Genomic DNA, 11316 nt, shown 5'->3' on the forward strand with positions numbered 1-11316 from the left:
CAGGCTGGTTACACGTTGGAAGTTCCCAGAAGTTAGAGGGGTTTCCTGATACAATTCGAAGGGCTGGATCTGACAGCCTGGGTTTAGATACACAATCTTCACACAGGGCTTATTTTAAAGACCGCGCGAGTTTAATATCTCACCTGTGCACGTCTGGTCTCTCTAGACAAGAATTTGAAAACGAAAGGAAAGGCCAAATTGCAAGTCTCATGGCTATATTTCGAGTGACTTACCTCAACTTCCACCTTTGTGAAGGGCTGGCAGCAAGTAAGAACAACAAGCTGAAGGCTGAAGAGAAAAAAGAGATGGTCCCCTTCATACGGTAATTACAAGTATCATCTAATACTACTCAACAATCCTTTCCTGACACACACACCCCATGTCACGCTTCATACGTGTTTTCTGTTTATAAATGCCACACGGCAGCTACAACACTTCTCGGGCTTAGACAACTGTTCTTGACATTCAGAAGTTCTGTCACCACATGCAATACCATATTTATATCTGTGAGTCAGAGCCACAGCTCAGGAGACAAAACCTCAAATTTGAAGTCTCCTCAATGAGTCATAGGCCTAAACTCCTCGTGAAATGATCCGAGGCCACATTTGAAAGCGCATAGATGTGTTTATAGGGAAGCTCCTAAGTAGAACATATCATACTAAATGCTTTTCAGATATTTAAAAAACGAAATCAGTGGGCCTTTCTTAAAAGTAGAAACTTTATCATAATTGTCTCGGTTCCTAGTAAATGCTTTTATTACGTGGAAATTTTCTGAAGATTCTCAAATTTCATTGTGAAGCTAGACAAAGGCTTTCTTTTAAAGTGGTTATAACCAACCTTCTCGAAGACAATTTTTGAAATAGTTGCTCCAACTTGCAGCTTTCTAGTATATATTTAGCCTTTCCGGATAAGATTTCTGTGGGATTTATTTAGCCTCATTTAGACAGATGACCCAGAAATCTGGCAGAGTGGATTCAACCACATGTTTATGAAAACAACCAACCTTTTTTTGCTATTAAGAAATTAAAATAGAATTTATCTGTAAAAATTACTTGGAGAGACTTATTTAAGACAAAAAAAAAAAAAGCTTAGGAACTTAAACAAGGAATTTAGTTAAAGAAGGAAGTCAGGAAATAGATTTACCAATTCCATAATTAATTATAAGTTGTTAATATAAGTATCAGTCCTTAGCCCTTCTATCTGAAGGGGAAAAGCTCTTTTCTTATCCACTCCAAGCAAACAAAGTCAAACCATAAAAGAAATTATTCTTTAATGATTTAAATGGAGCTTTGGAATTCAGTGACTTGAATAGCTAATTCTATTCTGAACATTCTGAATGCTGTAAAAAATAAATAAATACAACGACTCCCAAGACCTCGTTAAATCAGTGTCGTCCAGACTACATACAAACCAAATAACACTTCTGAGACTGACACAAAACAGCCTTTCCGTAGCTTCCCCTTCTCTGAGTTTATTCCCTAGGTGTATCGCTCCTGTCTCTGAGGATATCTGCTTTGGTGTAGGGATTTCTTCCTTAGAATCCATCTAGAGTAGCCCTTGGAGCAAGAGCAGTTGAGACAACTGATTTAGAACAGACACAGTGCCGAACGTATCACGACACAGATCGGAAGATACAGGTGGAACCGCGAGTTCCCACAGGTAAGTGTGATGTGGCATCTGGAAAAAGCGAAGAGACACCTTCTGAAGATTCTGTGTTTATAAGTCCTAAGAAATCTTTAACTCTGAAAATATCTTTTTCCTCCCTTTCTTTTCTGAACTCTCTATGTCCTTTTTCTCTTTGTCACACACACACTCCCAGGTTAGAAGGCTAGATTGACTAAAGCCCTCTATTTTCTAACCCTGATCCCACCCTTCTAGAAAAGCTTTCTCTTATTTGACCTTCATATCTATGTGGGTTTCTGCAAAAAAAAAAAAAAAAAAAAAAAAAAAGATCCTATTTACTGAACAGTGAAGCCAAAGTCACAATCTCTTTAAGGAACTTAACTTGTAAAGGCCCCAAGGATGACAAACATTAGGAAATATAAATACATGTTTCACCCAATTTTTAGGCATTTCTTTTTCTAAAATGCTCTTATACTACTTGTTTCTCCTAATTTTCCCTTGTATAAAAGCTGCAAACCAGTCATTCAAAACCAGGAAAGCCATGAAACATGGGTTCTAGCCAAATGAATAAATTAATTTCCTGAAGCGTTAAAGATAACATGTCTAGACAGCCTTTACAATTTATTTTTGGTGTCATTCATTTACTTAACTTCAACTCCCAAGGACTGAAGCGTAAGAGGAACATAAAGGTCTCACAAGTTAATAAACATTAACAGATGTAACTGGCCCATGAGTTACCTATTCTGATTTAAATTTATTATTTCAAAGCAATTCATACATACGAAATGGAGAAAATAAGTATGCGGGGGGGAAAAAATCTGACTTTCAGAAGTTGTTTGGAGTGTCTAAAAGGTATCTAAGGAAGCTCAGTGTACCTGAGGCAAATGATGATTTTCTTTGAAATATTTCCAAGTAGTTGTCACCTATCTATCAACAATGTTATCTGAATTCTGTGTGTAACAGTATCAAAAGGCATTACTGGGAAAACCCCTGGCAAAGTCCTCAGTCCAGGTGTTTCACAGGATTCTCGCCAGAATGTCACAGGCTGCTGCAGAGGAAGTAAGAGTCTCCACGTTCTGCTGTATTTAAAGGCTTATTTCAGTTCCGACTATTTAATAGTGAAACTGTAATCTTCTCTCTTAAGGATTTTCAGAAACTGCTGAGCCTTCTGTTTTTAACATTCCAGAATGGAACTGAAATCTTGGTTAGCTATTTTTCTCAACTCAAATCAAATGCATCATGACTATTTCGGGCCATATGACCTAATCTCTCTGGACTGCTTAAACCACTATAATGAAACAACGATGAAGACGCTAGACAATGCTAAATCTGCAATGAAAATGAAACGACAAAATTAAAGCTAAGTGCTATGCCAACTAGGTCACTCAGATGTTTCTTAAGAATCGGTAGGTAAATACTTAAGATCCATTAGAACATGACAGAAAACTAGAATTTTGCATGCGGGAGACACAGGCTTAATAGACAAGATAGTTACGCTCTCTACAGAGACTTACCAGTTACGAGATTTAAGGATCTGATTAGAAATCTTTACTTTTACCAAAAAAAATTAAAAATTGCTGTTTTAAAAATTACTGTTTTTTTCTTTGCTGGAGTAAAATTTATATAAATAATAGATATTGACTTACAATGTATATCCTTGCCATGTCCAAGTCACGGTATCCTACAATAACAAAAGTATTCAAACTTAGTTTGGAGAAAAAAATACCACATAAAACAAAAACCCATGTATTTCCTTTCTGAACGAAAAGCAATGCATTGAAAAGTAAAACAAGCATATCATTGCTACACATTAGTGAACTGATCTATGCATTCTTGGATTATTTATCTTCATGGCAAAGATCTGTCTCCTATACATAAACATCTAGCTTTTTATGGAATTAAGTTGCTCCGAATTGTGCATGCTTACCTATTTTTCTCATAATATGAACAATATTATGGATAATTTGCTTAGAAAACTAGCATATGTTAGTCTCCCTCCCACAAAAAAAATAGAGTTATGTGGGAGAAAAGATTAAAGTAATAGTGAAAGAATCTGAATAGATGACAAATGCAAACCCACAGGCAGAAGTACAATAAGTAGAAATTTGACAGATCTTGATTTTTTTAATTATGGATGTCCACAGCTGAGGAACGAGCCACTGACTAGAAAGCTGATCAAGAACTCTTAATATGAAATAACATAATTAATAACTACACCTTGCCTTTTTATGTAAATTTTATGTAAATTTCCTCTCAGAACCAAAACATCTTCCAAAAATCTGGCTGTAGGGAAATGGTGACACACTCAACACCCAGAAGACAAGGGTGTACCTAGCTGGAGCACAGGAGACTGCCTCCTGGGGCCTTCCATAGGATGTCAGGTTCTTTGCAGTTACTTTCTTATTTAAGCTATTTGCCAAGAGTCCCTCTGATGAGGCAGTAATGAAACATCGAGCCTCTCGCAAATGTAACCTACAACTTCGATCCTTCTACACCAGTAATGGCCACTGAATCAGGAAAAGTTTTCTCCTAGGCTTAATAAAAATCACAAATGTATTCAAGTTTTCTCATGAGACCCTGAATCTGAGACTTAGTCATACTATTGTAGTGACAATAGAGTGAACACTAAGGAAATGTCCTCCTCTAGCTTAGTAGCAAAAACAGTATGTAAAATCTTGGCACTAACGGATATGTGCCTATCTCGCCAACTTTTAAAACCTGAATGTGGTAGGGAGAATGAGTCTCCCCATCTGCTTCCACTATTTGGCGGCTAGTCATCACTTTTGTGGAACATGAAGAGGGGCCTTAGAGGATGAGTGCCGTTCGGAATGTTTCGAAGTCTCCTCAGAGTGGAATCCAATGCTTACCAGCTTGTTGGGGTACCTGAGGAGAACTGGCTGCACGGGAACTCCTGGGATGAAGGCTCCTGTAACCACAGCGAGATTTTATAACATGTTCATTGTCTGAAGACAAGTTTGACGAGTAAAGAAAAAAACCTGATAATAAATGCTACGCATATACTGAACGTTTAAGAGCACACGTAAACTATCTGCTAACTGATGATAAATCCCTAACACTGACCAAAATGAGAGAGTTTTAAAATTCAGAAGTACATAAGCAAAATATTAAATGTCGTAGCTAAGTCGATTCAAATATTTATTTATTTACATCTCCCCTTATTTCCTTTTTCCAAATACCTATAATTTACCAGGATTTTAAAAAAATTAATAACGAAAACCAAGACAAACTGAAAATAAGGGAAAGGAAAATCTAGATAAAACCAAATGCTTGAAGCAAGAACTTCCACATTTGCCAGAAGTGAGTTCCAACTTCGGCTCTGAGCATTCCAGCAGCCAATGCAAAAATCATTTAAAAGTACTACCAATTACTATGAAATTACATATTACTATGAAATTCATAACTTGATATATATTAAAAAAAAAAGAGTGAATCTTAGAAGGCATTTGAAGGTATTACAATGATAATTGAAATAGGTTTTCTACATGATGACGCGGGACCCCAGATGTCTGTGACAGCATCCTTGGAGGAGAATAAAAAGCTGCCAGTGATTCTGCTCACACACACACACACACACACACACACACACACACACACACACGCGCACACACACACGTTCCCTCCCTCCCTCCTTCTCTCTCTCTCTCTCTCTCTCTCTCTCTCTCCAAGGAAGAAGGGGTTATGACACCAAAATAGAAAGTAAAGAAGTAAGTTCTGTGGATTCATAACATTAAGATTTTATCAGAAAAAGAAGAAATGCTCAGAGCGGACTGAGTTATTTTATGTATTATTATCAAATCATTGAGAAATGTTCATACTACTTTGTTACAATATAATTTAATTTATCTCACCTGGTTTAAAAGTAATCAAACAGGAGCGATTAGTACAAGTACCTTCTGGGAAAACTAGTATCTTGGGAGAAAAGGAACAGATTTAATATTTCAATCTAATTAATAGATTACCTCATGATTTGCCTTCTTACTACTTCACAAATAGCCGCCAATTCTTATAAAACGAAGATGAAATAAAAGGCTAAGCCCTGATTCGAAGGAAAGCTAGAATCAGATTATAAGTATTTGGTTTTCCTCTAAAAGAAGTATAGTCTGACCATTAAGATAATTAGAAAAAGGAGTAAAGCTTCGAATACAGTATACACTTAGCAAATGTTTCTTAGTGATGACACTTGTGATCCGAATAGTCTTGAAAGAAGATGCAGACCTAAGTCACATTCAAAGTGTGCACTTGAAAACTAAAGTCTTCCTTCCCCTGCTCTACTTCCTCAACCAAGTCATTTCCCACGTCTTTGTTTCAGTTCTCACATTCGATGGTACTCACTCCCACAGCGTACAGTTTAGGTCATGTACTGAAGAAAAAGGAAGAACTGCTCACAGCATGCTTTACGCTTACTTGAATTTAGTTGACATATGAAACAATCTGACATCTTTTCTTGAGAAAGTGTTTTTGGCTTTTAACGTACTCCCTTTTCCACGTGAAAGATATTCAGTACAGTTAGTTTCCCATTAGCAGAATAAAACAGCAGCTTGATTTTCTGAAGCGTTTAGAATTTGGTGATGAATAAATTGCTAAGTACGTAAAACAAACAAACAAAATGTCTGCCCTCCCAGTAGTTAGTAATGTGTAATTTATATTAGTGAGAGGAAACGTCATTAGGCCAAACTGCCACCATAACGAGTCATTTGTAAAATAAAACTTATGAATAGTTGCAATTCCATCATCCTCTAATTTAAAAAAATCGGTTTCCTATGACAATGGGATACAATATCAAATAGGATGCATTCAGTGGAAATTCTATAACTACACTATTAACAATGAATCATAAAGCATCACAGCTGGAAAGGGCATTAAAAGTCATCTAGCATTGCCAATGCGTGAATTATTTCTACAATATCCCCCCCAAGTGGTTGCTTAGCCGATGCCTCGAAATTCCAGAAGAGGAGAAGAGGATTCCAAGTCAATCATTCTACCTCTGGACCGAAAAGAAAGTTCCTTGAGATGAGCAACATGAGCTAAAACCTACCTAAGTATTAACTCCCACCTACCAGTCCCAGATACATTGCTCAAAACCCAAGAGAAAAATCAAACCCTTATTTCAAATGCCATTTCTTCCCAGGCACTTGTTCAACTATTCCTCATGTGCTTTGGTTTCTAAACCCTCCGGTTGGTCACACTCTCTGGGTGCTCTAACGTCGACACATCATCTTGAGTGACCAGGTCACTGCAGGACCATCAGTTCTGCTAGTGACCACTTGCTCTCACCTGGGCAAAGGTAGAAGACTACTTCTGCATATCACCCATGAAGCCTTCCTCATCCCATAGAGGTTGGCCTTCCCTTCCCTTCAAAGGCATTCCTTCCAGGGGAAGGGGCTGGTGAGACGGTGAAGTTGGAAAAGCTTCTACAGCAGATTCTGATATGCCCCCCTGAACTGATAAGCACTAATTTAAATGTACTTCAGATCAGATCAAAGATCTTAATTATGTTTTCAGTAAGCCCACCATATTGTTGAGCATGACTGAGAGTTAGCATCTCATCTTTTCAAAGGGAAATAAATTCAGAAGTAGAGAATTACTTTTTAAAACACAAAGTGAAAATTGTTTCAGAGTTTGGTGAATAAAAAAGCGTACTACATTTAGTTCCATGGAATATCTCACGGGGAAGAGGACTTCTCATGCTCACTGGTGTCTTCTGCTCCTACTCTGTGGGACACATCTAGCAGAGGTGTCCCCAAGATACTGCTCTCCGTGGAGCCAAATGAATATGTTTACAAACGTACAATAAATGAATTCTCAGTATATTTAAGTCAACATCTACTGCGTTTTACCTGGGGCCATTCTCCTCCCGACGTTGCTCGTCTTACTATTTCATTTATTGTGTTCTTTCGAGAATCTGGATCTACACGAGACACCAACACTGGTTGCACAGCCCTTAACAGTCCTTTAAGACAAAGGAAAACTCATGACCAAGTCACCTTTTTTGGCTAAAGCTACCAAAGTAATACCGGATAAATCACAAAACAACTTTTACAGAAAATTGAAATGATAGCAAATGAAAAGAACAACTTAAAAAATTAAAAAAAAAAAATTTCTTGGATGTTTATAACTAAAAATATTTTATTGATTTAACAGAAGTTAGCAGTAGGGATATGAAAAGCAGCAAATGTAATTTTCTCCCTAAAGGTCTTCTTCCTCAATAGGTTAACTTGTTTTATTTTAGGGATAGCCTGAAAACTGATTATGTAAATTCATAGTTCACAGGAGCAGAAAGCAATTAGTATTCATTTTACTGAACTTTTCAGCACAGCAGTCTTCTAAATACATAACATCCTAGCACATGCAAAATAAACCTCGATTTACCAAAAATCTATTGCTACACACGTTTTCAGGAAAAACACCGTATTATACAAAGCAGGGAGTTCCATTTAAAAAAGAGAGAATGTCTTTCTTAGCCGAATGACCAAGCTGTAAGAACTACGATCATTCCTCCAGAGCACCAGGGCAACATCAGTCGACTTTCACACCCAGTCTCTCATCACCTCGTGCTTACAGTGACCTTGGGACGACTGGGAGCAGTTACTTGGAGACGCACACCCCAGAGAGAGAGGGCCAAGCATCTGGTGGGAAAAACATTTCACTTGCTTCATTATTTTTTATGGCAGGAAGCACTTATTGTCCCACATCATAATTTTCAGAGTTACACGTGGGTCTCTCATGGAGGTTTGGAGGCAATAATAAAGAAAATAGAATTAGGAAAAAAAGCTTAGTGTGTTTATCAGCCTGAAGAGAAATTCATGAAATCGGATGTAACCATTGTTTTCACAAATTCTTCAGTTAAATTCTCTCTCAAAAAAATAAAAAATAAAAAATCAAGCATGGAAAAACTGGTCTTTTAAATATAAGAACAGAAAGGGATGATGGTAGAGTGATAAAGATAAAATTTTAAAAGAATGGTAAGGGTACCTATAGGGAAGTATCTAATCTTTTTTCATAAACTCATTCTTTTGATATACTATCTCATTAAAAGAAATGTGTTTAAAATACTTTATCATGTTAAAGTTGCTTAAAAATCTACCAGTAAACTATACATGATTTTTAAAATTTAAGTCATGAACATAAAAGTATTTCCTCTATGTTATCTTACAAGTACTTACTGCCAATCAGAGGGACCTGCACATTCTCAAGTCGAGACACTATAGAAGGTAATCCGGTTACGACACAGGCAATTCCATCGAAGAATGTTGAATGAGGAGCGACAACAAAAATCGGTGCTTCCACAGGACTTGCGATCCTTCCTTTCACAGTAACTATAAACCCCATCGAAAGGAACATGGCGTGACCCAGAAACTTCAAAATTCGTTGAGTAATTGTCCTTTGAAAATACATACATATATATAAAAAGACAGAATTAGCTCTGCTCATTGCAGCTAACAGCAGGACTTTACATTAAAATACAATACGAAAACCAAAACATGTCAGAACACTTCGTTTTAAAATACGAAGAACAGCGAACACGCCCATGGAGCTCTTTCTGCCAGGCGCTGTTTGAAACACTTTACATGTATTAGTTTCTTTAATTCTCAGCCCAATTTTATGAAATAGTTATTATCTATTATTATTCCCATTTTACAGATGTGAAAACTGAGGCACAGAGAAGTAATTTTCCCAAGGGCATACGGCTAATAAATGGCTCCATTCTTCTGTGACTAAAAAGTGAGAAAAATGAATTTTCAACATACATCCTCCCTGAGAAATTCAAATCAGTACTGCCCTTTGAAGTAATACCTTGGGAATCTACATTTGTGTAATAGACACGCTGCTATTTCCCCAAACACTTTTAGAACTCTCGTGCTGAAACTGTCTTCAGAGTTATTTTAGGGATAATTTTTTTAAATTAAGCCTTATTCCCTATATGATTACAACTCTTAGACGGTCAAAAATCATAAGAAAATTCACCATCATTAAGGACAGAGATGCACTTAAACAATTCCGGAAATCTAATTGCTTACTTTTAAAAAAGAATTTGTCATTAAAGATTAATTAATTCATCAAACTGTGCCAGGAACTGTGCCGGACATACACAACAAGTAAGATCGAGTCTCATTAAAGATTAAGCTCAGTATGTTGATAAGCTCAATCGAGTAGGGAAATAGAAACATACTCCTAGAAATGCAAACACACGATGGACATCTCAGTATGTGAATATGCATATAGCTTTTCACAAAAATAAAATACTATACCTATCTCTCGGATGACAGCTAATGTGAGCTTTAAAAAAATGGGCTTCCCATCTAATTCTAATAATACAGTGAGCAGCTGCTATGAAGCAACTAGCTATTGAGGAAGTTGCTCTTTTATTACACAGTAAGAGATGAGCACACAAAGCCAAAGTACTTTTCCAGAGGGCACAGAGAAGTGAGTGACTGCATCTCTCTTCCTGCCCCTTAGTTAAGAGCTGAGATCTCTACTGAGGTAGGGATAAAAAGCAATCCCTTTCATGAAGCTTCCACACCTCCTATTTCTGATTTATGGTGATGCAGCTTCTGACAACTACATTCCAAAGTCCTCCATACTCAAAGTCATTAAACATCTCTGTTTAAATGTTTTAAAAATGGCTCAAAGTCTAGTGCTGCACACAGTTGACAAAAGTAGAACTTTCTTTTCCAACATTTATTATATCTGTTTTCTGGATTTTTAGACTATTCCTTCCATCCCCATAGGTTTACATAGGTCATTAAATTAGAAATCAAGGAAATCATTTAAAGGAATGAGTGATGAAAAATACCTCTTATACTATCTTTTTAATGACACACAACTTCGAGTTATAAAACAAAGGAGTGCGATTCGCAAGGGTTGAGGTGATATTATTTTTCTAGGGCCGTCGCCAGCTTTGGGTTTAGTTCCACTTCAAACCAGCCTTGTGTTTAATGTTGACATTTGTTCACATGAATTAAACTGCAAATAGCATATTTTTAAAAAGTTTCTAGAACGGTGTTTCTCAAATTTTTGGAGGACATATTCTCCTTTGAGATTTTGATGAGAGGAATAGATCCTTGCACACAAAAAAGAAAAAGAAAAAGAAAAAAAAAATATGCGCAATTTCAGAGAGATTGACAGTGCCCTGGAACCCAGCAATGGATTTCTATGAAACCCAAGGAATCCACGTGGAAGGCCTTCGCTTCAGGGCATGCTTACCGCAACAAGCTGGTTCCACCCAGCAGGAAGTAACTTTTACCTGTGACTTTGTTCATTCACGGTCAGTCTATTCTCTAATACCATGCCGACTCCATAATGCTTGAGAAGCAGTTCCAGCCGGCCTTGGTGCAATGTTTAAAAAAGCTAGGCTATATTGATTAACAATTAAATTGTTGTGAATAATAATCACTAAAGTAATGAATAAACATACTATCATTGAACCACTTAATTATACCACTGCATAAAGTATGTAATTATTATAAGGGGACAAAAGCAATGTGAAAACTGAGGGAGAGCAAAAGGAAGCCAGGTATTTTTCAGCCACGATGGTTGTGGGCAGAGATTTCTACATATGACAAATGAAGAACAGTTTTATCTGAGAAGCAAAAATGAATGATAAAATTGAGTAGGAAGCCGTTAAATAAAACTATTAATCACTGACTAAACAATGACAAACTCTCCTTTATA

At 36.8% G+C, this 11316-nt stretch overlaps 1 protein-coding gene across 2 annotated transcripts in view; it reads right to left on the reverse strand.

Annotated features, from left to right (window-relative positions):
• The window catches only part of LPCAT2 (lysophosphatidylcholine acyltransferase 2), a 58981-nt gene that overhangs the window by 40205 nt on the left and 7460 nt on the right, over positions 1–11316 (reverse strand). The window contains exons 4-9 of one of the 2 annotated variants that reach the window (XM_011360136.2): positions 8808–9092; positions 7482–7594; positions 5493–5553; positions 4491–4549; positions 3270–3304; positions 234–288 (exon numbers count right to left, since the gene is read on the reverse strand). In XM_011360136.2, the coding sequence (XP_011358438.1) occupies positions 234–288; positions 3270–3304; positions 4491–4549; positions 5493–5553; positions 7482–7594; positions 8808–9092 (608 nt within the window). Of the gene's footprint in view, positions 1–233; positions 289–3269; positions 3305–4490; positions 4550–5492; positions 5554–7481; positions 7595–8807; positions 9093–11316 lie in introns of those variants that run through there. The other variant, XM_023530636.1, reaches the window with a different exon arrangement.

Source organism: Pteropus vampyrus, unplaced genomic scaffold, assembly GCF_000151845.1.
Source record: "Pteropus vampyrus isolate Shadow unplaced genomic scaffold, Pvam_2.0 Scaffold51, whole genome shotgun sequence".
NCBI classification, from domain to species: domain Eukaryota; kingdom Metazoa; phylum Chordata; class Mammalia; order Chiroptera; family Pteropodidae; genus Pteropus; species Pteropus vampyrus.